Source organism: Passer domesticus, chromosome 11, assembly GCF_036417665.1.
Source record: "Passer domesticus isolate bPasDom1 chromosome 11, bPasDom1.hap1, whole genome shotgun sequence".
Lineage (NCBI taxonomy): Eukaryota > Metazoa > Chordata > Aves > Passeriformes > Passeridae > Passer > Passer domesticus.
Window position 1 is genome coordinate 15,312,296 of NC_087484.1, and position 26,498 is coordinate 15,338,793.

Here is a 26,498-nt window from a genome sequence, read left to right on the forward strand (position 1 = left end):
AGTTCTTCTTGTTTGTAAAAAGGTTGCTAGCTATTTGTTATTCTCTTGCAAGTTCAGCCAGAGATGTTTAAAGTGAGAATGAAGGGCTGAAGATTTTTTTTTTTTTTTTACTGGTAGAAACTGTCCTGCTTTTTTCATACACCTGCATTTTATTGTCAGCATATCCTGTCATTTATTCAAATATATTGCATGAGCAGTTTTTCACATTGCATCTCATGAATATATAATCCACACAGAAAATTAGCACACAACAGTTGGTATACTCTTAGATGAAAAATCTACCAAAAAATTAAAGCTCTTTTTTTCCCCCTCACATATTAATTGTATATTCATACCACCTAAGCAATTTTTATGCTTCAATAGCGATCTTACAAGGCACAGAACACTATAGCTGCAGACAACCTTATCAAATCAAACATTCTGCATTATCAGTTATACTGGTATTTGAATTTTCTTTTCAGCCTCTTTTTTGACCTCTTTCATATTTTCTTTTTTTCTACCTGCCTATTGACATGAAGGAAAAATGGATAGTTGTTATTGATACTATGAGACATGTTAATAAGTCTTTTGACTTAACCTCTTTTTCTAGGGACATACAAAATATACTACCTATTTAAAATCTAACTGCTCCCAGCACTTGAAAAATTCACCCAGGAGAACAGCCAAAAATATGAAGCCTGAGGGAAACATGACACTGGAGGATGGCAGCTAGAATTTAGACAAAATTTCCAAAAATAGTTTAGCAATGAAAAATGCTGGTGATTTTCAGGAAGACTCAGAATTCCAGATCTTATTTCCATTAATTCTTCAGAATAATCTAAAAATTCTACGCATATTTTGCAAACAGAGCTGACCCTTATCACCACAGCCTTTTGAGTAAGCAGCAGCATTCTGGACAACCTCTGGAGTTGCAGGAAAGGGCACACACAGCAGTTGTATACTCTACTCTCACAGTTTATGGGACATTAGGTTTGGATGCTCAGAGAACAGAGGAAGCCAAGAGCATTTTTTTTCATCTTTATCAAAAACCCAGGGCAGCATAGATGAATTCAAAGAGTGTGTTTGGGAATGTGTCACCTTCTGTCTACTCTACATGCATCATCACCTTCAGATGCCTAAAAGATTTCACTTAATGCTACACATGATGGCTCATTGCCTACCAGCTGGTTATTATTATCAGCTTCTAGCCCAGTTCTGAATAAAATGAGTGCATTACTTCTGACCTAAAAGGAACTGTATGGCTCAGTTTGAGCTTATTGCAAACACCAGCTCCTTTCCCTGTTGAATAATACAGTTGAAATCAGCTGGAACCCTCAGTCATAGGAGCTCTCTAGTTTACTGGAATGAGAGTGACAACAAACTATTTAGAATTTCAAAAATCTGGGACCAGTTTATTATTCTTGATTTATCTTTCAGAATGTAAATGCAATCTCTTTGCCCTTTCTTCCCTCATCTTATCCAGAGATGCAGGTAGGCTGAAAACAGAGTGAAGGTTTGGGAACTAGAGAGAGACAAGCAGACAGACTGAGTAGATTTAATATTTAAAGTTGCCTATTAACTCAAAAAAAAATGAGGCTATGTTAGAAAAAATTCTCTTTGTAGTTGCAGATATGTACATAGATGAAAAATAATCTTGCACCCATGCCCTACAGCAATGAGCTGCATTTATTAAACAGGGAGCCATGTCACCAGACTGGAGTGAAGCAACAAACAACTGTTCATTCTCTTTTGACTACATTCAACAACTATCTTGGCCAGACCAACTTTCTCTAAAGCTCCTGGCTATTGTCAGTAAGAATCTTGTCAGCCAGATCTGTTGTGATATAAATTAAAGTAAGTCATGCTACTTACTTGTTGCAACACATTATGATGCCTCTTCAGTTCTGGTGTGTTGACTGAGGGTGCTTCAGTCACAGCCCAAGTACCCACCTCAAAGGAAACAGAACTTTATCACTGTATAAAAACTCCAAACCAAAATCAAAGCAACAAACAAGCTACTGGATAACAAACTTTGTCTGAAACATATTAACATGCAAAAGGTAACCTAATCTTCAATGCAAACAATTTAACCAATGCAACTCTACAAGCAAAATACACCTGGTATTTTGGGTAAAAGAGGTGTCCCTCTACATTGTCAGTGCTCAATCAATCTATTGAGCAGCAACACAAAGAGAATTATGCAACCTCATCAATAACCTGACTGCACAAGGTCATTGCTTATGCACAACAATAATCAAACACATGGTAACACAGCCAGCTGTAATACCCACCTTGATAAGCAAACATCTAGTAGACAAATATAAACCCTGCTAGATTGCTCATATTTAAAAAACTTTTCAGTAACTACAGGGCAACCATGTAGAATCCCTTTAACATTAATTGGAAAAGGGATATACTTTAGTTGTAAAGGACTAACTAAATATCCATTAAAACAGTAATCTGTGTGCACACCAACTGCACAGCAAACATGGGTGAGGAGGAGGATAAAGAGAGGTTCATCCTAAAATACTTGTTGATTAACACTGGTGTCCAAAAGCCCCTATGAGGATTAGGTGCTGCTTGTCCTAACTGCATCAATTGTTTTTATTATGTAAGAGACATGGTCCCTGTACCTGAGATTTGACAATATCAGATTTATTCAGGAAATATGCCTATGTCCAAAAAATGCCAAATTGCTGACAGTTTTTTCATCCTGCTTTTGTAACATGCTAAGCTTTCCACCTCTGTACTTTTAATTAGGAGAGCTTTGTATAAAGCAGCTAAAGGACAAGCAAAGAGAAGTGGAAAGAAAAATTATGTTTCCTCCAGTCCCCTACAACATTGATCTATACCTGAAAATACCATCCAGTTACAGGGTCAGTACAGAGTTGCAGAGTTCCTGAGACAAACCAAGGCATGCATAAGCACAGTTTTTGGGGAGAGTTGTTCACTGCAAGTGAACAAAACTTGAAATCTAATGAAGCACAGAATCTTCTGGGTTGAAAGAGATCTCTTGAGAGCACTTAGTCCAACCCCACCACCCAGCAGGGTTACCTACAGCAGGTTGTGCAGGACCATGTCCAGATGGGGTATGAAATATCTCAAAGAATGGCTGAAGTCTAATCAAAGTCCTACTGTAAGTTTGGCTCCCTGTGATTTTCAGGAATGACTGACGTATTTTCTTTGGAGACAGCTCGGTTTGGTGCTATTGTTTCAGTTTCTGTCAGTTCAAACTAACAGCTCTGCAGCAGTTTCTTCTGCTTCTTTTCCCAACAGAAGGGCTGACTAATTATTTTTAAACAGCTCTTTTTTATAAAAGCTGAAATCAGCACAATCTTAACAACTGGAATAGTCTGTACCCTTAAAACATAAGAATATTGTATTCTCTGGCCATAACCTTCTGTCACCCAGTATGGGAACAGAGTCCTAGGCTGACACATAAAAGACAGCTAACTAAAATGCCACAGTATTCTCTTCCTGGTGCCAATTCGTATCTAAAAGCTGAGAGAAAAATACACTCCTGGTGACAGCTTTGAAACAAGTCAATGTGTGACAGTAATCAGTTCTCTTCTGTCAAGTTGGATTCCAGGAAAAAGAATAGTTCTTTTTAGGCTATGTGCCAACATTGTCAAGGAATAAGAACAAAGGCACAAAGTAGTACTTGGCTAAATCCCTCAGAAATAAAGACTATGGGCTCTCAGTGAAGAGGGGGGCTGGCTACCTGAGAAAAGGATAATTCTGGTACATTGCAGAGAAGTCAAGTTGTAATGGCTGGCTCAAAGAAGGGCTCTGAAATAGTGAGAAGAAGCAATAGAAGAAGATACGTGCATGAAACAGGTTTGTGGCATTTTTGCAGGATGACAGAAACAGAAAATAAAGATTTACTAATGAAAAAAAAGAAATCAAATTACATGGGGATAATCAGGGGGCTTCATATCATCTACAAGCATATGATAAAAATCAAACAAAACCAGTATTTTGGTAATGTCAGTGCTATCTGCTGGAGTGAAGGACTGATGAATGGCAGTGTTTATGACAGAAAAATGAGGGTTCAGAGCCTTATCACATCAGGGAACAAAAATCAAACATAAATCTGAGACTGAGCAACATATAGTCCCAATGCTAAAGAGGAAAAAAACCTCTCCTATCTTTTTCTGTCTCAGAGCTCTTCCCTTTTGTCAAATTACAAGAGCAAAAAATCTGAAATTAGAGAGTAGAAAACCTGTTATAAACTTCTGGAGTGACAATATCACTGAGAGAAAATGGTAATTTCCTTTCTCAGTCCTTAACTGAAAGTCTGTCTGTCCTTCCCCTTCACAACAGAAGCAAAAGATGTTAACAGTACTGAAGAAGTTGTTCAGCAAACCCAGGCATACAAATGTGAAAACCACATCTGTAAAGCAAATAAACCTTGACCGGCTTTAATCGGTAGCTTAAATGCAGCCTAAGAGACACCTAGGAACTATCACAGAAATCAGGGAAGAGACCTCTGGAGACCATCTCGTCCAACCCCCTGCTAGGCTGCTGTGTCTCTATTTCCTCAGCTTCTCCACTTTACATTTAAAACCCAATACTTCTCTTTGCTTTGATTTACCTTTAACTTTAGCGACCATGATGGAGCTGTTAGCCTCTCTGACTCTTATGTCACTTCACATGCTGACAGAAGGTGCAATCCATATCCTTAGCACAAAATCTTGAGATATTTAAAAATTAAGATGAAACTTCTGCCTCTTGGTTATGTGGAAGTCACCAATAACAAACCCTTCAGGTTTCAGGTAGCCTTTCTTAACAAGAAAAAGTGTTGATTCAGTAGTTAAACGATACTGTGCCTCTAGCCAAAGTTGGTTAAGAAATTTCCACTGTAAATTGGAACAGAGAACGAAACCCGATTTAATATACAAAATAATTCTCTCCACATTCCCCAAGCCCTTCCAAAACTCACTAAACTTAATGATTTCATAATGATGTGCCAACTAATGGGAATAGCAAGGTGTAGAAAAGGCAAAGGAATTGTGTATTTAAAGCCCTTCCCCCCTGCCCTTCGTCTTTGTCTTTGAATTCACTCAACAAATCTCTGAACAGTGCACTGACTGAAGAGCAGGGCTCACCACACACGAGTCAAGCTTTCAGCAGCATTTGTCGATTTGTGTAAGTTCCTGCCATGGTTTTACTGCTGGATTCCTGCTGAGTGTTTGCTGTGTAACTAACAGAAGCATAATACTCATCTACTAACTGGACAGGGCATATCTTGGGCTCTGACCTTGAGACTAAACTTCTTGAAAACAAATCTCAGGAGAAGAGGAATCTTGCCAGGAACTACAAGGTGATCCCAGTGGTCTCCAGCCCTCCAAATATCACACCTGAGGCAAAAGGATTCCTGCTGAGCCCAGGAGGCTCTGGGTTCAAAACAATGTTTGCACCGTGCATCCATCTCTTGTGAGTTAAGTGTTTTTAATCTCTCCTTCCATGACTAGAGACCAATTCTAATAATTTGCACTGCACAGATTCTCTGACATGGTTATGAAAACATGATAGAGCCGAGCCTCAACACACTCGGTATTTTCCTGAAAAGAAAAAGCAAACAAATCAGGAAAAGTTTGCTGAAAGTAACCAAATAAAACAGTCTGAACGAGCTCAAAACAAGCCGTAAGTTGTAGTTCACTCTAGGCTCCTTCTCTAAATGCTCGAGTGTCACATCTGAGACAGCCAGAACGAAATCCCCGTCATTTAAATCACATGGTTTACGGGGCTGGGGCTCCAGGAACATCATGACATTCGTAACGAGGACTCAGCAAGGATCGCCCGTTTCTCTCCGGAGCCAACGAGCACCTCTCTGTCACGTCCCCGCTCCCACACCGCAGCCAGAGCACAACGCCAGCAACTTCTGCAGCCGTCCTGAACTCCCGCAGCCGCCACCTCATCGCTCCAGCCAACAGCTCCCGCATGTCCCGGCCGGGCTCCGGCCGCCAGGCAGCGGCTCGCAGGTGCGAGGAGCGCCGGGCACGGCGCTGCCCTGCGGGGGGACGGCGCTGGCCGCGGCTCCCTGAGGGGCCGCGCTCGGCCCCGCCGCAGCCCGCACGCCCCGGGGAGCGCAGGGCCCCGCGGGGCCCGGCCGCGAGGGAGGGCCGGGGGAGGCGGCGGGGCGGGCGGGGGAGGAGTGAGGCGGAGGGCAGGGCCGGGAGGCGCCGCAGCGCCGGGGACGCGCCGTCGCTGCCCCGACACGGCCGGAGCGGAGGGTCCCGCCGCCTTCGCCGCCGCCATGGCCGGGCGCCCCCCGCCCGCCGCCCCCAGGTAGGGCCCGCGCCCCTCCCCGCGCGCCGCCGCCTGCGCGCTCCGGGCCGCGCCGCTCGGGGCCGCGCCGCGTGAGGGCGGCCGCGGAGCCGCCGCTGCCGCCGGGTGAGTATCGGCGCCGGGCGCCCGTGGGGCCCCGCGCGGTGCCGAGCACCCCGCCCGGGCTGTCGGCGGCGCGGGAGCCCGCGGGACGGGCGGGGGTCCCCGGCCTGAGAACGGCCACGGAGGAGCCGCGCTTCTTCGGCTCAGCGGTGGCCGCGGGGGAGCGGAGCCGCTGCCGGGCGCGGAGCGGCTCCGGGAATTCGCGTGCGGCCGCGGAAGGGCGGGCGGCGCGCCGCACCTGCCGGGAGGTGCTCGGTCACCCGCCGCGGCTTTGCCCCTACGCCTCAAGCAGGAACTAGAGGGCTTTTCTTACAGTAGAAAGGAAAAATAGCCATTGTCGTCTAAATTCGCTCTAACAGCTGGTTTTCATGCCGTAGCATCTCGAGAGAGCCGGTAAGTTAATTAGCGCTTAATGATACCTTTAGGATGTTGTGCTTAAATCACTTCGACGCGTGTCCGCTACCTAGTTAATCAGACTGTTTCACGATGAAAGAAAAGCCTAAAAATCACTGTAGTTCTGTTACCCTGGCTCCACCAAACGCGCATTTATAGCAGACATGAAGAACCGATTAGCGCAAAAACTTCCTGCAAGACGGAAATGGATGTACGGGTAGCAGGAGCCTACCGGAGATGCAAGATGTGGTTAAGCATAATTTTCAACAATCGCCAGTAAATTGCATTTTGATAGTAGCAGGCAGACAGAAGTATTATAGAAATTGTACCATTTAAGACTATCATAGATAAAAAGCATATGTTGTCAATTATTGCAATTAGTTTTGGTTTAGTTGCTCCCAGTGCGATGTCTAAATGAGACGTAAAAAACCGATAGAAATAAAGTTTGGAGAGCGCACAACCTGAAAAGAAAGATGGTGAAACGATGTAACTACCCAAACACACAAGAGGAACTACTTGGGGGAGGGAGGGACAATGACACCTGAGTGGGTGATAATTACTTTGAGGAGAAATTTACTAGAAATTTACTTCTATTTACTAGAAGGAAACAAAAAGCTTTAAAGCAATCCCTTAGAGACTGGATTGGATGGTGTTTCATATCAATAAACATTTACTGACCAAACCTTAATAATGCTTTTGCACTTCCATCTGCACTGCCTAGTGCAGTGATCTAGAAATGGTCCTTACCAGTTTTTCCCTTGGCAGTTTAGGGTGAAATGAAAATTATTTAGCTTTTTAATTTTTGTTATTGATAATGGCAAGTAATTTTTAATGCATTTTTACACTATGAATAACAAAGAGATTATAGTAACTTTAGTATTTCATGGGAAGTCACTATCTGAAAGAGAGAGGGATACAGACTGAGGCAAGAGAGACTTTTAGGTTATTTGACACAACATCTTCTATTTCACACTCTACAAAAATTGGGTAGAATGCAGTCTTGACCCCAAGATAAAACAGATAGTCCAGCAAGCCAGTCTTGAAGGTATCAAGAATTGGACAAGCTGCTGCTTTCCTTGCCTCTGGTCTTGTTCTCATAGTTACAAATTTACCTCCTCATAAGCCTACAGTCATCTTCCAATTCCACGACTGTTGCTAGGCTTTTCACCACTGTGTTTAGAAACTGAGGAAACCAGTCCTATTCCATTCCAGAGCTCTGCCATCTGGGCATCTCCTCACCTCTGCTGTAGGCCTATTAACCCAGATAAAATTGCCTATTTCTGTAGCAAGGCCAAGGCTAATCTTATTCATGTGAGCAAGGTACCTCTTTCATCTTCCCGAAGAGTGATCCTTTTCCCAGAGCTTAAGCAGGTCAGACGTCCCTTCACCAAGAGCTACTATTTTCTCTTTCATCTCTTTTATCTCCTGAGGCTCACTGTTGACAGCTGCTTGTTATTTGTTAATCAAGGTAACCCTTTCCTTGCTGAAGCTTTAATTGTAAGCTTTCTGTCTGTGAGTAAGGATCACAGGACTCCAGGAAGGGTGACCAGAACAGCAGGAAACCCTGAGGAAAAAAACCCCAAAAATAACCAAAAACTAAAAGATATCTGGGAAGCCATGGGACAGATAACTTGTCATCATACACCTGCAGCTCATTATGCCCACAGTACAATATTTAGGCAACTTTTAGTTGACATGTAGCTGCAGCAGCTGTTGAGAAATACAAACTTGGAATGTCAGCATTTAGGAGTTAGCTTTACTAACCTCACCAAAGAAAGTTTTCACTGTCAAACTGTTAGAAATCAAGGGTAAATTTTTAATTTTCCTTACAGAATCACTTCAGGCATTAACCTGTTTCTGTGACTGTTTATACCTTATCTTAGTCACCTACACATACCTTCCTAAGTCGAGGCCACAACTCTGCCCACTTGCTGACTATCACACATCACTCCGGAGTTCAGCAAAAACTCAGGGTGCACATCAGTTCCTGCTCAGTGCCTTCCCTTCCTCTGGCTTCCATAGCTGAAGGCAATCCATAAGCCCTGGGCTTGGATGCCAGCAGTCACTGCAGAGCAGTGCAGGCAAGTGGCCTCCAGGCTTCTGATAATTTATCATTTCCAGCAGCAGCTTCTTGCAGTGAACACTTAGCCTGGGGGTCAGATGAGCAGCTGCAGAGAACTGCACAGAACTGGTAGCTGCCACTCTCCCTTCAAGCTGCATTTTTGATTCATGTTGCATTTGGGGAGCTGGCAATGTGATCTATAAGAATTTATTGTTTAGGTTTTTTGTTTGTTTGTGGTGGCTGGTTTTGGTTTGCTGGGGTTTTTTACAGTGGAAGAAAAACACCCCCACATTAAAACCTTAAATATACCAGCTTGCACTCTGCCTCATCAGGTGAGAGACAGGAAGAAAAAGTCATGAACTTTTTACATATGAGGCAGGAGCTTCCTTGTTTCTGGCCCCTGTATGAGTGACTATCTGGGATGCTGCTGCTTAAGGACATACAACCACCCCCGTCAGTAGAACTGCAGTTTTTCTGCTCAAGCTTATGAAACCAAACCTACAAACATATGCTGTTTTGTGTATCTGAAAGAAATACTGGCTGCCAAAGAAGCCATGCTTCCAGCATGTCTTTTGGACTGGAACCTGCTTTCAACACACCTTTTGTGTAAATACTAGAAAGAAATGGAGGAATTAAAAGTGTTCTTCAATTCAGAATTAGGAACAGCAGTGGAGCTTAGAAGCAACATTAGACTGAATAGTAATTTGGGAAAACTGAAATGCTCAACAGAGATGAGAAGTAGCAGGTCTTACATTTTAAAAAGTGAAAAGACAAGCTCAAGAATAGACAAGTTCTCTCTATTTCTGAGAACTTTCTCTGCATGTGATAAAAAAAGTGTTGAATCACCAACACAAAGTGATCTTTGCTACATCTCAGAAATACCTGGTGTGGCACACAGTGCACAAAGAATGGGTAGGAAAAACCTGTGTGGTTTTACAAGATCCTGGTGGAAACCAAGCACTTTTTGCATTTGATGAGCATGCTAGGTCTGACCACAGATGTGAAGAGGTAAGTTAAGATACTTAAAGCTGAAAAGAGATCCAAAAGCTGTGGCTGTATCAGAGCTTCCTTACAGGCAGCAGGCATGTGGCACACAGTGCCACTGGAACTTACACTGTAACACTGTCACAGACAGAGCTGACAGCTGCTCTTGTGCTCCAGCAAAGCAGCCTGGATCTTGTATGACAGAGAAAACAGATTTGATGGCTTTGAACTAAGATGCTTTTAGGAATGAGTGAAATAAAACTTTGATCCTTTAAGGAGACAAGATTGCAAAGACTCCACAACAGCCATGGGACTAAGCTAAAGATAACAATTCATTTGAATAAATGATTAAAGAAAAGAGAATGCCAACAAAAATAAACAGGAAAGCAACATTTAAACAGAAATAAATACTAAACATTTATTCTGGAAAAATTACCAGTGATGAGTGAAATTATATAAGTGAAGAGGAGCAATGGGTAGTGTTAGGTGGGACTGACCACACAGACCACATCTTACAGGTCTGTTGTCCATATTTTTCCACCTCTGTGAGTAAAGGCAAACCAAATGTATTACAAATCTTATTTAAATTGAAGAGAACAAATAAATCCCCTGAACAAGCAATATCAGAACTCCCATTATGAGGAAACTGCATGCATTAGAGCAGCAGCTGGCGTCACATATGAGGATGAAATTTATTTTTCTGCACTCATGCAGAACCAGTACTGCAGCCCAACCAGAGGAATCAGTTTAATACTTGCTGGGTATGCTTTTTATTTGCAAATTAGCAGATGAATGTACCAGATATTATGAGTGTAGTAGCCAGAAAAAAAATCTGGTAAGTTTCAATACTCACTGACTTCTTCCAGTGTTAGTTTCAGTCTCAGTGGTGGGAATTCCTGAAATGACATGCTGTGCCCTGTTTTCATGGGCAATTACATCAAGCAGTTCACTAACCTAGCTAACCTGTGTTGTTAAACAGACAAAATTCTCAGAGGTTCGTTCCTTCAGTGAGGTCAGGGGAGAAAAAAAATCAGCTAAAACCAGAAGGAACCTAAATTGTCAAAGGTCATAAGTCTGTGCTTGAGGGATCTGCTCCCTTGAGGAATGGGACTGTGGGTGAAGGGAAGAGGGAGACATGTAGAAGTAGTAAAGAAGTTAACTATAAAATTTCCATGCTTTGTTTCACTAGCCCACTTGCACACTACAGTGGCCAAACCATGCTGCTTATGTTCAGGCTTGGCATCTCCATTTCTTCCTTATTTAACCAATCCCATCTGGTTTAAATTCTCTAATCCTGCCTGCCCTAGCCTCCCACATGAATTTCTCACTGTTTTCCTGAAATATCCATTAATCTCCTCTTTCAGCTCCGGCTCTAATCCCGTGCATCCCTTCTCCCCTTTGTGACTGCAGTAGTTGCAGTAGTGTCAGTCACTCTGTTCACAGTCTGCCTGTGCACACCAACCCTTCTCCTCATTCATTCAGTCCTCTCCTTCTCCAGACACACTTGAGAAGTACTAACAGCTATCAGTGATAATTTGGACTAATAAAGATCTGTTGCTATGCTGCTCATTTTGTATATGATTTGTGCTATAACCTCCTCCCAGTAATCATTGTAGGCACACTCACTAATTCATCAGGGTTTTGTCATCTCCTTCCTCAGCCCTACATTAATCACTTTGCTCTTTCTTTACTCTGCTTTACTCTTTCTTGTTACATGTGGTTGGTTCAGCTACTACCTGAGAAGGCACAAGGGAAGGGAGGCATAGACTCATGGCAACCTTTATCTGCACTGTGGCTAAGGAAGCCCAGCCACTCCTCATGCAGCTATCCTTCCCCAAACTTAAGAACACCCTCTAAAGAACATGTGTTAAAGCCATGTATTTCAAGCCATGGTTGGTGCCTGAGCAGACAAGTGGCATATGCAGGGAGCAGTGGGGTGTGCTGGAGGTGCTGATGGGCAGGAGCAGGCTGGGAGAGCTCCCTCTCTGAGGACACAGCCTGGGGTGGCAGGGTCCCAGCACTGGTCCCTCCAGGCTCACTGCTCTGGATTACACTCACTGCAGCTCTCACACACAGTACTGACTTATTTCACTGGAGAAGCAGCTTCAACATGAAGGACCAGGAATGCAAGCACTAATAGCCATGTAGCTTTGAGCATTAACTCAGAAGTGCAGCAGGCAGCTTTAGTTTTTTCTCAGAAGAAGGAAAATTAATTAAACTTCTACATCAAAACAATAGCTTTAATTGCCAACTCACTGGATAAAATGCAGCAGCAGCTCCTCTTCTCCTGGTGTGTTGAACAGGCTCTTGCCTGTGCTCGCTGGGGAGAAGCAGAAAGGGGAAGCCTGCTTGGCACTCATGGGGATGAGGCACGTTGAAAAACTTCACATTTCTCAGGATCTCAGTGCCAGAAATTGGTGGGGGTTGTTTCCCAATTTTTTAACCACCTCTTTGCTTATCAGTGGATTTGATAGTGCTTTAGACTGCATGTGCAGCACAGCTTCCCTTCCTCCTGCTTCACTGAAAGAGAAAAAAAAAAAAAAACCACAATGCATATTTCTGGTTGTCTTTTAACCAGAACTACAAAGATAGCATGTGCAGATTAATACTACAATATCTGGGATTAATTTGCTGCCCAGAATGAATTTTAAAACTTCTTTTTTCAGTCTTGTCAACCTTTGGATTGTTGTCGTTAATCTCTTTATAGTTTCCCTCAGTAATTTTCTTCACTTCAAGACTTGCCTGGTTATTATTAAATATCTGGCTACTGCAAGTGCCCACAACACACAATAAGTAGTTATCAAAGTTATGTTTCCTCTTGGTTGTGGCATCACAATTTCTTTTACATCTAATTATTCTTGACTGCTATTTAAGAAAGTGTCATTTGTAAGTCTTGATTAAATTTAATTTATCACTGAAAGAAGAAGTTCTTTTCTAAAACTGCTAACACAGAACTTGATGCTGGAGTAATATTTCACTGGACATTCTATTACATGAATTGCTGGGAAACTGAAATTGGTTGAACGAGTACATTGTTGTGGTGTAGTTAAAACTTTCTAAAGAAAGATGCACAGATTTTCACAGGACTTACTTGTATTTTCTTTTAGCAGTGAAAAACGTGTGGTCTTCATGTAGTCTCTGTGAGATTGCACAGTTATCAAAATTTCATGTACAGACATTCCATCAGCCGTGGAGCTGTTCATTACATGCAGTGGCTCTTCAGAATAAATAAAGGAAGAAAGAAACAACTCTTAGTTTTCAGAGCTGTGTTTAAATCAGGTCCCAATCCGTTTCCCCTAAGATGCATTTGTAACCATCTGTGCTATTTCAATTTGAAAAGAGAAGAAATCAAATCAGCAGGGTAATGTTTCAACAACATACTTATAGATTGCTCCTCTTCTATGTTGTCAGGGCAATGTCCTCCTTCTCAGTGAAAAATGTGTATTACCATTGTAGACATCTAATAAAAATGAACAGGACATTTATTTTTAAAAGGAAAAGATTTGCGTGCTGTGGTGTTGAAATAAAAACCTGCTATCCTCCCATAAACTCTGGAATAAGGCTTTCCCCCCAACTGGAATAAAACAAAATGCTTCTTGAATATTTAAAAATACAGAAGTAATAGCACAGCTCTTAGGGAGCTTAGTTATAGATCACATTGTATCTTCCAAGTCCTTCAATCCTAAACACAATACATGCCATAAATTCAGTGAAATCCAATGGTCACTTTATCCACTTTCCCAAAGGTAGCATATATGACCTGTATCACTGTTTGCATGATGTAATTTAAGGTTAGCATAGCTACCAAACAGAGTTTTGGTACTTTTACAAATATACCCATACTTCTCAGATTTTGGAAATCTGTGCATTATGGAATGGTGCATATAAGATAGAGGTGTCTTTTGGTACTGGCAGCAGTAGCAGATTTTTATTTCATACAAGAAAAATTATTTCATAGTTAAGTATGTATTTGTTGGATGCAGCAGGTGATTTTCTGGTTCAGAAGACAAGGCTTTTAAGGCATCACGTATAAGAAAAATAATTGACTACTGAAAAAATAGTGACAGACCATAAACAAATAACATAAATACAAATACTAGTCCAAGTCCAATAATGAAACAAACAAAGAGGCTGTAGGACTGGATTTACTTTGCATTAATTGCTTTTGCATACACAGAACCAGATCTGTGTGTTCCCTGTGACTTTCTGTAGCTGCAATTGTTACAGTGACCCCCAGTAATGAAAGAATGGGCAGGAATTTGGTGAAACCTGGATTTAAGGACATACTTGGTTTTTTGTGCCTTTGAATTGAAAGAGCTTAGTGTTGATCAGAGTAAAATTTAAACACCCCAAAGACATAAAACAAGTGGCAACCTCTACTCTTAATGAAGTTAATATTAATAGGAAGAGCTGGTTTTTTGGGGTTTTTTTTTCATTAGTTGTGAGTGTAGGGATACTCACTTGGCAAGTACTCACAGAATCACACTGCAGGCAGTGATAAAGTTGTCTGGGAGCTTAAGCTGAGCTCAGTCCGTGGTGCAGATGGTCCTGCTGGGCCTTGTGCGTCCCACTGGGAACAAGTTAACCATGTCAAGCCCAGGTATCACAACAGTTTCATAATTAATCTAAAGTTAATTGCAAAGCAGTGGCAGTTTATCTACATCGTGCTACCAAGGAATTAATTAAATTAGTAACACATTGACCTGATTCACTGTTAGACTCCCAGGGATAATGTCCCATGTTCATTATAGAGTATGAAAGACTGTAGATTTTGGAGAGTAGAAAGAAACATTCGTACTGCCAAAAAAGCTCAAGTTTCTTGGACTGAAATCTCATGCTTTTTTTAAGCTGGTATAAGTGAGGAAAAAGTTGTGAATGTTGCCTTCACCTACCACTCAATCCTGTTAATTGCATTACAGTCCATGGAAAAAAAATCACAAATTGAAGCAAGTTAAACCAAATATAATGTTTGCAGTATCTTCACAGAATGGCACAAAAGCATGTTTTATTATATTAAAAGCCAAGTTGATTAGAGGCAGTTTCATTTTGTTCACGTGCTTTTTTTAAAAAACATACTTTTAAGCTAATGAGTTTTGAGATTTTTTTTCTCTCTAATCACAGACTGTACTCATTGACATATTCACACAGCATCAAATTTGGTAAGATTTTTGTTTCTTTGGAATATGGGTAGCAAATCAATTGTTCAAGAATATTTCAGAATATTACATATGTAAAATATATTAAAATAAGATCTGTTGTGAATAAACCATGACAAAATGTATTCTTTGGCATTAAAATAAACAGAAAGTACCCTGACATTTTAACTAGATCATTTAAGAATGTAACTGCAGGTGGTCATAGAAACAATACTGAATTAAAGAGAATAGGAAATTTCTGTGAATATTTCAGATGAAAACACTTGTTTTTAGACTATTGTTTTAACTTTCTAGTATCATTAGCAAGGTAAAAACATATTGCTTTCTGAACTCTATCATAATCCTAGACAATATTTTGGAAGGTTTAGCAGGAATCTAAACCAACTTGGCTTTCTTGCAAATTGAAAGGGCTGGGAAACATAATGAAGTTGAAGAAATATATATGTTCACTAGAAATAATATATTTGTTGGATAGGTACTTTAGAAAGAACTTTAGATACCATTAAGATAAAATATTTCCCATAATCAAAACTGAGTTTAGTAGGGACAAATATCACAACTATATAGTGTCATTTTGACCAGTTTTATTTTTAATGCATAGATATGTTGGTATAAGTGGCTAACCAAAGGAACTAATTACAATAGGCTACAAATTGCCCTCATTTTACAGCTGTAGAAATGATGTTACAATTGGGCAGTGTGATTACTGAGAGCAGAGGAAGAAGAGCAGACCCTCCTTGGAAGAGTATCAACCAGATCTCCTGCCCTTGCTCACAGCAGCAAAACCTTGGTTCTCTTGTGGATGAGTAGAAGGGATGAATTCAAGCATTTGGGTTCAAAACACCTGCTTCAATCTGTTCTGCCAAACAGGAGATCAAAATGTCTTTGGTGGCTCCCAAAATACCTGCAAGCCACCATTGTGTGAGGGTGAGGCTAATCTGCCTGTTTCACTTGAAGCACTCCCTCCTTCACGACTGAGAACGTCCACACAGGCTGACCTGGTTATTTATTTGCTGGTAGGAGGGATTGCTCTGCTCTGTCACTGTCTCTGTGTGTGACACTGGTTCAGCTAGGGCATGCCTTACAGATTCTTGATAATAGGAACTCCTGATCACATCATCTTTTTCTCCCTCTGCTGTCATTGACTTGGATCACAGAAATGCTCCTCTACACCACCTCCCCCCACAAAAAACAGGAAAAAAAGAAAAATAAAAGAAGTTGTCATGCTTCATTGATCAGTTCTGTGGCTTACTGGTGGCTGGGGAGTCTTCAGGAATTTGGAATAAATATTTTAATTTCCTATAGTATTCAGAGATATTAACTTCTGTGATATGGACAGGTGCATCTTCACTACACTGAAGCAAATTCTCATGCTTTGTAATAAAGAAAACTGTACATCATGATACTAAAACCACTTGGCTTGTCATATGCCTACTTTTTTGTTTCCACGGCCCCAGGCTGTTCCATAATTCAAATTCTGTGTTGGAAAATCTGGTTTTCCAGTATCAGTAGTCCATTTTCACTAACAGTTTTTCCCTTTTATGTTTTTAAAAGTAGCTGAAAGTGACGCTGCAACAGTGGGAAATTCCCAAGCTCCTATCTTAAATATCTGTATTTAGGTACAGACAGGACCCCTTCCTTAATCTCATAATTCCAAAGCCAGATTTATTATTTCTGTGGAGAGGTGGTACAAAGAATTTCAGAAAGTCTGCTGATTAGGAAAATGCCATTCAGAAGATGAAAGTGATGTTCACCTTCTGATCACGCACATAATCCTGACTACCTACCACATTCCAATTATGCTTGTACAGTCTATTTGATTTGTAATCAATCTAAAAAGGAAAACACACGAACAGCTAGCAAGTTTTGATTAGCTACACACATTTTCTATTCAAATAAAATTGTGACATATGCATTTACTTCTAAGTTATGAACATCTTTGTCACATTACTCTTCCCTTCAGAAATATTCAATATCTGTCTTGAATATAATCACTGAAAATCTTCTATAAATTAAATCGCAGATATTTAGAGGATGGCCTTGAAAAAAAAAAAGTCAGATAGTGAAATACTTGTTTGCATGTGCTGTGCTTTGAGGCTTGTTTTGTCAGAATTTTACTATTGTTGCTCTGATGCTCCAAATGAGACTCACATTTGTTGATGACAAAAGCTGGTTGAGAAGCTTGTCTGTGATGTTTGGCTATATAATATAAATGGGATGCCAGAAATTCTTAATGAATGAGTTCAGGGGAGATTTACAAGATCCTCCACGTAAAAACACTGGTGTCTTCCTGTGTCGTGTTGCACTGCTTGTCCTGAGACGCCCAGCTGACAGTTTGTGCACAGCAAAAGCATGAGAGGAGCAGGCAGTGAGCACAAGTTGTTTGTTAGATACAAGAAACATATAAAACAGGCTGTGAAAAATTACCCAGTGGTTTATGGCATGACAGCCTAATTTTCGATGTCTTTGATTTCATCCTGAAAAGTGCTGAGAATTTCTATTTCTAGTTGAAATCTGTGGGAGCTGCTTGCACATTTGTTATGTATTTAAATTGGACCAAATTTCACCACTTTCCAGCTGTGTCACAATGTTTTTTCCATTCTTTTTAAAGGAGGATCAGACAACATCATACATTTGAGCTATTACATTGTGCTGCACTAACAACACATCCTATATTAAGAATATGCATTGCCATCGAAAATGCAGAAATAATATAAATTTCTTAATAAACACACAGTCATGAAAAATTTTTGCTAGAATGGAAAAACAATTTCCTCTTTTGTTCTCCTTTCCACAGCACAAGGACTAGCAATGTTGTACAGTGCACCTACATATGCTAAGTGAATAAGGGATTTTTTGTGGGACATCATTTTAAGAATATTTCAAATTTTATATTGGTTTTTGCTGACCAGTAGGCTTAAATAGTAGCAATTATATTGCTTTGCTGCAGAGGAAATGAAACTGCCTTATTCTGATGTTTCTGTGATACCTGTGCCTGTATCTCCCTAAAAGCATCTTCACTATCAGCACTGCTCATTTATGTTATGTTTATACAGACTAATTGCTCAAAGAATCCTTCCTTTAACGAGATTTCTTATCTTTCCTGCAGTCAAACCCTCAGCAGAGCCTTAGTTTCCCACTGGCTGGCACTCCAGACCTGAGTACAAACTCCTTGCTTTTGGGGCAGAAAAGCAGTCTGAGTTGTCTTTCAGTCCATCTCCATAAGGTAAAGTCCTTTAGCCTTCCCTGCATTTAAGGGTCTGTTCCTCAATCTTCTCCAAGTCAGTCATTCTTCAGCAGACCTTGCTGGTCCCTAGCTTTTGATCCAGGTCATCTTTTTGTACCTTCTAAAACACCCTCCACCTCAGGAACTCAGCAGAAGCTCCAGTTACCTGTGAATTGGTGTGGGCATTTCCCACCCAAAGAGATCTCACAGTTCCTCCTGTTCTTTCCAGTAGTTTCCTCTGACTAAGGTCCAAGGCCGGAAATAAGGAAATAATAAGGAAAACTTCCAGAACTTATTTCTGGAAGTTTTCCTTATTAAGTAGCCATTCTACCAACAAAGGTCTGTCTAGAACTGGCTTAAAGCCATGCCAAAGCCAGGGATAGGTGGGGAAAAGGCAGGATGCCTATCAGCTGTGTGCAAAAGCCAGTTTTATATTGGGTTGACTCTCTGTCAGTAAATTACTGACCATCAAAAACCACCAGCCCAGTCATCTGTCGTTCAGCTCCTAAGTGCCAACTCTTTGATTCAATTGTCAACTCTCTGAAGTGAATATATCCTGCCATAGCTATTGAATGTGGAGGAGTTTGTCAGACTTGTACATAAAGCCTTGTTATTTTAGCCTTAGTAATTCAATCAGTAAACTCAGGAAGGAAGGAATATTTCTAAGTAGGTCATAAAAAATGTAGTTAGTTTTGTTTACATTTGTTCTTCAGTAAAACTTGTCTGCTCTTTTATAATATTTTAAAAACTGATTTGAAAGAAGGCTGGTGATTGCTACTGCTTACAGAGACTTACAGATTTATTTCCTGGTTTAATTTGGAGGTCATTCAGGGCTCTTTGGGCATTTTGAAGTGTACCCCAGCATGGATTATCTTTTCTCTGCATCTGTTTTTCATCAGCATGTAGCTAAAGACCTGTTCTTTTGGCAGCTGTATCATTGATAAAAATGAAATGTAAATCAAGAGTACGCAGTAGACACTGTGAAATGAGAAATCAGAATATAAAGCATTTAAACTTCTAGTCTTTTTAGTGTGCTGAACTGTAAAACCCAATCCTGTACCTGTTAGAGTGCACAGACAGTGAAGGGAAGTATTCAGTATTTGTGTTTCCAGTGAAGCCAATAGCAGCCATGGGAGACTGGAAAAAGTCTATTAATACCCTACAAGATGCGATCCTGATATTGCCAGTGATTATATTCTGTTCTTGAGTTCCAAATCCATAACAAAATCAGAAAGACATTTGTTTGAGGTATTTATAGAGCATCTGTTTGACTAACCATCTGTGCTCTGATTGAAGTATACACATTGTCCAGACTGAATAAAAACCGTGTATATGGATTAGAATAGTAACTTTGACACTGTTACATCCAAAGATTTTGCTCCTAGTGACTTTGCTGACCTGTTTACTTGCAAAGGTAAATTTTAAAACTGTAAAATTTGAAAGGTAGAGTGAGGAAAGAGTATGACTAGTCTCTCCACTTCAAAAGGCTTTGAAGTTAAGAGATGCTGTTTGAACACTGCATGCCTTTCAAAACCGCTTCTTGCTTAGGGTCTGGATTTAGCTGGCTGCCTTCCTCAGTTGCTTATTAGATTTTGGGTTTATTTGGGAGGGTAGAAGTAAGAAGTATTTTGCTCTGCATTCACTTCTCTCATATTTCTATTTCAAAATAAGATTCATCCCTTTTTTGTTGTTCATGATGTTCACTACAGATTAGCAGAACAACAGAAATGTAGCTCACTATAGCTTGGCATTAATTGCACTGAGAAACCTCCCTGTGTTCATTCAGTTTGCTTCCTTCCGGATTATTTTTTTCATGGATCAGTATGTTTGGTATGTTCAAAATGCCAAGATTAGGAGTCATAATGAAAAGAGGAAAAGCAGCAGGCTGTAATATGATTGATTCAAAAAAATATATATCTAATGGTCACTTACTATTTCTTGAGATTGCTCCTTAGGAATGATTATTGAACAGCAAGTTTTGGGAAGATGGTTATGCTTGTTCAAGATGGTAGGAAATTGAAGTTTCTGAAACTGTTTCACAAGATTAATTTTCTTTAGTGGTAACCTGGGGAATTCTTTAAATTGCTTCATCTTAGTTGATGTAGCACCATCTGCCACATCTGCAAAGGAGATAATTATTTTTAGGAGCAGCTGTGGGTTTTTTGATTAAGTCTTGAGTCATCAGGTCAGTATTTTTGAATTATTTAACATAGGAAAGATGAAGCAACTAGTTTGCATTTTGGACAGTAATACACGATGTCTTATTATTACAGTTAGTGATATAAACCTCATAGCTATTTACTACAGTCCTCTAATTTCCAGGAAATTTGTTTATATTCTTTGTGAGGGCGTATAGCTTGTAAGGAAAAAAGTTATCAGTTACAATTCATGAATCACTAAGACAGCACCTGGTGGCAAATGAGTGTGGAGACTTCTCTGTTAATGTAAATACCAAAGTGAAAATTGTGCACTTAACACCAAGTCTTAGGTCCAGGTTCCCAACTTCAGTTTCGAAAGCTGAATTATAGGTTAGGATCTTTCACACCAAAAGAAAACTCTCAAAATGAGCCATTCCTTAACAGAGATTGCTTGCTATGCCCGTGGCTTTTTGTGGTACCTGCAAATCAAGATGAGCACATCTAATACAGATCAGCATTCTCCATCCCATACTAAACAAGGGAGCCAAGAAAATATGAGAACTGAGACCTAAAAACAGGTTTCTTTATCTTAAAATGAAAAGGCTCCAATCTGTGCCAGATGTCTTGAAAGTCCAGCACTTTGTGTAAGCTCTTAATGTGAAGGAAGGAGCATAGTATGTGACTGCAGAGCTGTCACTTGATGATGAGCTGGCTACGTCTCTGCAAGAGTTTCGTTCTGCTACCTGCTATTGAGGAACTAATGAGAGCAGAAGCTTCTCAAAGCCAGAATAGTTTTTCCCTGGAGAGTTAGTGAAAAATAGGTTTATATTACTGCCTTTGCTGCAGAGCGAGGGTGGCAGAGCTGTATGGCCTGAGGAGGGTCTCTTGAGAAAACACCTGTTGAAAATGAAAGCTTGGAAAGGGTACCCATGGGATAAAGAGAAGAGGAAACTTTGCACTAACTGAGAGTTGAGATAATTGAAAAAGAGATGTTGAAAAGCCAAATCCATGTTCGGTGTTGGAAGAAAGATCTGTGCCCCTGAAAGTGTCTATGCAGGACCTCATACACTGCACTTCCCTGAGTTACAAAATCTCACTTTTGTGCTGCTGAATTCCCAGCCTGCAGAAGCACAGCTGGGTGCTCATTTTCCCAGTTTCATCAATTGGCATGCATTGCTGCAAATCTCCTTTGTGTCACAACTAGTCATGTACCTGACTGACCAGCAAGAGTGGCCAGGGGGCTTTACCTGTGCTTCTTCTAGAAATTGTGTCACCATAAACTCAGTAGGGAAAAGGCTGTGGAGTCTAAAACAAACTGTAGCTCTCCTATTTTGAGACTTTGAAATTTTTCTGCATTCAGTGACTGAACCCTGAGTGGTTGAAGCTGTTTGCAGGCAGTGGAGCCCAGAGTTCCTGTCCCTGGCACATCCAGGAGATGAACTGCAGTGCAGCGTGAGAACAGGGGTTCTGCTCAGCACTGACAGAACAAGAGGCATGAACCTAAGACAGAAAAGAAGCTCTGAAAGTGTTAGAGATGCTTTTAAATGTATTGTCCCTTGTCCTGTGAAACACAGTTGCTGCTTTTTCCTGTGCTCCAAGTAATCAGCTGGATGTGAAATAGAACTCTGAGGACTGGGATAGGTGACAAGAGGATTTAGGTTTAGCAAATTTTGGGAACACCAAAGGCAGTTGGTTTTCCTGTCTGAACTTTAGTATGAGTGGGAGCCTAGTCTCATTTAAAATATTTAGTGGCATTTTACATTTATTTCAATCACCATGTGCTTTTAACAAGGTTTTCTATATTTACAAATGAAAAGTGGGCTTATTTTGAAAAGAACACAGATTTTACAGGATTAAGAAGCTTTTACAGATCATTTCACTTTCCGCATGATTTGGAGGAGAGCTTTACTTCTGTATGGGACATGTCATGTGCTACCCCTTGCTGAAATACTGCACAGATTTGTTTATAATCCGGAATGTAACTCTTCAACTACATTTTTCAGCTATACTTCAATGTGATATTCTATTTGTACTGTTTAATTAAGTTCCAAAGAAGGCTTTCAGATAGTTGTCAAATTGTTATCTTTGTTGCTGTTAGCCTCAGCAATGCTTCACGCGGGGAAGTTCAGTTCGTTGCACACAGTGGAACTGAGAGCAAATAATCATTAGCAGCCCACCAGCCCCCTGTGGCAGGGTCCCTCAGCCTTCCTCTCAGTGAAGAGCAGGAGTAGAGTACAACAGGCCTTGTAGTTCAACCTGGAGGTCAGCCTTGATCTGTAATTTTCTGTTAGATTGCAGAGGCGATGCATCTTATAAAAAGAGGCAGTGCACAGCTTCTGCTGGGAGTGGTGAGTTTTACCTTGTCCAAAGGCTGCATCTCAATGTGGACTTATCGAGTAGGATACTTAGATAAGATTTGACCCTCTGAATATGAGGTTCCTACTTTAGATGGAGATAGAAAGCCAGAATTGACTTCATGTGTTTAATTTCCCTCATTCTGTTAAAGAACTCAGTAAAAATGCTATTTTGCTGTGTCAAATGCCAGAGAAATGACTGCCCAGAAATATTAGGTGTATCTGTATCATCTGAACAATGAAGCAGAGTTTTGTAAACAGGCAAAGGTCTTCTTTCTAAGTGCCAATGATGCTGATATCTTCCAGAGTATTAAGTGGTAACACACTTTGCAAGTGAAGTCAATTAACCCTCTGGTCTCTCTTGTGCATCTAAATTCAGTCCTCCCATGTGATTCATGAAACTTCCCCTCAGCTAGCAATTAACAAGTCCTAAACTAGTTTTTGGGGTTTTTTTTTCACTTTTCTAATTCCAGCACATCTAGATATTTTTAAAATTATTATGGAATAGCACCACACACATCAGCAGAATTCTCATTGACAAAGTTTCTTACCAGTGGGAATGCATATATTCACAGCTTGTCCTAAGCAGTGTCAGGTGAAAGGTGCATGGATCTTTGAGGGAAAGGTGGCCTCAGTCGTGCTTGGCTCTGGATTTCAGGAAAAGAAAGTGCAAGTGGCCTCTTGGTAACCTGCTGGTTTACACTCCAGTGAAGGTGACTGAGGAAAATGCACTTTAGGTTTGGGCATAGCAGGGCAGTCTGTTATCCCATGGGAACCAATGAGAGGTTGTTACTCGAGCCATGTAACCTGGTCACTCTTCATGGTCCATCACAACATGTTCCACATACTTTTCATAGGTGACTTGCAATTAAAAGCACTCCAAAGATCCAGTCTGGAAAGCAGAACATGATCATGTAGGATACTTTTGCCCTACTATGTTCCTGTAAAAAATAGTCCTTTAGCACATGTGGCCTTTAACTGTGATCATGCCATGACCAGAAGGAGAAGCCTCATTAATTTGGACCAATGTGATTATTAAATGATGGAAGATCTTTGAATACTGGCCTGAACTATTCCAAAAGAAAAGTATGAGGGCTGGTTCTTGCGGTGTATACAGATAATTTGGCTGGGGGAACTTGGTTTTATGGTTTTGTACTTCACATCTGCACAGTTCCAGAGTAAACATGTTTGTTGTGTACCACTGAATCACAAAACAGAACATGTTCATGACTTAGCTTAGCCCCAAACCTACAGTGTACCGAGCTGTTCCATCTAGATTACAGAATACTGCCTCTCCTGTTGTGTTTTTTACTTTGTAATCACTACCCCTTTACTTCCATCCTGACAGGTAAAAAAGGCAAGATATTTCTGTTGTTTACCAAGCAGAATTATTGCGGCAAGTATTTCATTTGCTGCTCCAAGCTGCCTGCTTACGAAAACAAGCTAGTACCACTTTTTACAGTGGCATTCAGGACAGACAGGTCTGGCTGTAGGCAGTTTATGCTTTCCTCTAGTCTTAGAAAGGCATCAGTCTGCTATTTTATATCCAAAGTGTGTAGCTCAGGATAGCCTTCCAAAAAGGGAAAATTAGCAATAAATAGACTAGTAACATCAGCTAGGAGAGTACAGACAGCATCTAGTATTCCAAGTTACATCTCTTTACTGACCTGTGTTTTGGTATTACTTGAGTTATTTATGTAGCTGAGTCATTGGAAAGATTTTTGGGGGCTTGTTTCTTTTTTGTTCTTCAGCAACTTTGAATCTCCACTGATGCGTGAAGTCCCAGAGCGCCAAGGCAGCAGCACAGACAGTTCTGCAAGCAGTTTGGGAAGCTCTGTCACAGCATGTAAGAAGGTAACTTTTAAGTTTATGTTATATTCGAAGTCCAGTATATATATAGCTTTGCTTTTTTAGCCTTCAGCTTTAGTGAGGAATACAAAAATTAAGGGATACTTTGAAAAGGTTTGATACAGAAAAGTAACTTAGTGGTTCTGTTATGGTATCTTGCAAGTTTTGTCTGCCTGGTCTGTACTTGTCTGGTCCCAAAATACATTATACATATATAGGAGATAAACTACCATTGAAGATTTCTAATTTACCTCATTATCTGGCATTTCATTATATGAAATAAAAGCCATGTATAGCATGAATACCTTCAGGACTGCTCTTCAATAAATGACAAGTTTCTGGGACCCAGACAGAGCTTTGCTTCTCTCAGGTGAATGCAAAGGAGGGTCCTTCATGAAAAAACTTTGATTGGAATGGTTTCTACAACAAGAGGTGGTATAGACTGCTGTTATTGCTTCCTAAAATCATGTTTATATGTTATTATTAATTTAATTTAGAGCATGTGGGGGGGGAAAAAGTGACACCTGTGTGTGTGTGTGTGTCATTAGGAGAGGTTGAATGTCATTTTATGCATGTAGCTAATTTCAGTACAACTGATAATAAAGTTGTACTTTATTATCCTTCCTAGGAGCTTGTTATGGCAGTACAGTCTGAGGGAAGGGGGCACTACCAGAGACTACTGGGGAGGACAGGCTGTCTTTCACCTCACTCTGCAATAAACCTCAGAGCTCTACTGTCTCCCACAGGCATAATTCTGGAGCTGAAAAGATAGCATTTGTTTTAAACTTTCACAGATCATTCAGTCTTCTCATAATTCTTTCTTTTAATAATGCTTTCATTTTGGGCTTGGAGGTTTTTCTTTTGATGTGTATGCTGGGACTGGGCTTTTCTTCCTCACCCCAACATGGCTAAAAGATAAAATGTCAATATTTCATTTGATCAAAGGACTCATTTGCAAAATGACAGTTTTTAAAAATACTGCTGACTGTAATTGGAATCCTGATATAGACAGAAAATCTACTGTGTGGGAAAACATCTTAAATTTTCATTTAATCTCAGAGTTGTTTATACAAGAGTGAAGGACAGTGGCGCAACACTAAGTGCCACCACTGCCTTCACAAAAAAGCCCTGGTTACCTTCATGAGTATCACTCTCTTTTAAAGGGTAGCCTGTATCACATGGTTGAGAACTGCTTCACCTGTCAGTCATAAAATTTGAGCTGTTCATTGTAAAACAAGTCAGTTCTATGACTGTCAGCACACTGAAAGAAGTTATTCACTTCTGACAATACTTCTGACAAACAGCAGGTTTTGGGCTTCTTTACACTTTTGTCAGAGGAAGTTTACCTTTTGTGCATGTGTGTGTGGAAAAGGATGAAGAATTCTCCTTCAGCCTGTGTTAGGTGGTTTTGAAGTTAGATGTGTAACTGGTGGTGGAGTGAAATGCTGTGTGCTCCTGCTGCAAGGGAGCAGTTTAAACACTTGCCTTGCAGGTTAGTTATATTTGGCATGAATGGCTCCTGTCAGGAACCACATGAGATGTAGCCTGTTACTACACAGACCAACCTAAATGAATGCAGAAGATGTGCCCCTCGATTTCATTTTATTCTGTATGTCCCACTTTCCTATCTTTTTTGATGAGTAGTAATTAACCAAAGCAATTAAGATGTTCAGTCACGAAGAGGCAGATGTTTCATTTGTGGAGCAGAGCCTTTTTAATGCTGTCTCGGTTATAGATACTTACTGTATTTTAATGTCTTGTGATCTAAATCAGGGAGCAGGAAGCTGTTACACTAAACTCATATGCAGTATTTTCCTCTGGGAAAGAGTGACTTGTCTAATCCACACTCTGCTAGAGGCTGATTTAGTTCATTGATTCACAACACACTGAGTAATGCTGACGGCTGAGTCTCTAGATGAGAGTGGAAAACTTTTTTTTAGAACCATGAATTACTGCTGATTTCAC

The 26,498-nt window shown here is 40.5% G+C and overlaps 1 protein-coding gene and 1 long non-coding RNA gene across 12 annotated transcripts in view; one reads left to right on the forward strand and one right to left on the reverse strand.

Annotated features, from left to right (window-relative positions):
* LOC135278953 (uncharacterized) overlaps window positions 1-25,131 on the reverse strand; it is a 188,174-nt gene extending 163,043 nt beyond the window's left edge. The window contains exons 1-6 of the long non-coding RNA XR_010346330.1: window positions 24,839-25,131; window positions 24,353-24,498; window positions 13,193-13,271; window positions 12,903-13,028; window positions 12,068-12,331; window positions 1,852-1,929 (exon numbers count right to left, since the gene is read on the reverse strand). This is a non-coding gene — a long non-coding RNA (uncharacterized LOC135278953). The remainder of the gene's footprint in view (window positions 1-1,851; window positions 1,930-12,067; window positions 12,332-12,902; window positions 13,029-13,192; window positions 13,272-24,352; window positions 24,499-24,838) is intronic.
* SPHKAP (SPHK1 interactor, AKAP domain containing) overlaps window positions 5,782-26,498 on the forward strand; it is a 64,444-nt gene continuing 43,727 nt past the window's right edge. For 4 of the 11 annotated variants that reach the window (XM_064385889.1, XM_064385900.1, XM_064385890.1 and 1 more), the window contains exons 1-2: window positions 5,782-5,963; window positions 24,437-24,539. In XM_064385889.1, the coding sequence (XP_064241959.1) occupies window positions 5,923-5,963; window positions 24,437-24,539 (144 nt within the window). In that variant the 5' untranslated portion in view covers window positions 5,782-5,922. Of the gene's footprint in view, window positions 5,964-6,174; window positions 6,376-6,405; window positions 6,766-18,076; window positions 18,194-24,436; window positions 24,540-26,498 lie in introns of those variants that run through there. The other 7 variants (XM_064385894.1, XM_064385896.1, XM_064385897.1 and 4 more) reach the window with 7 other exon arrangements.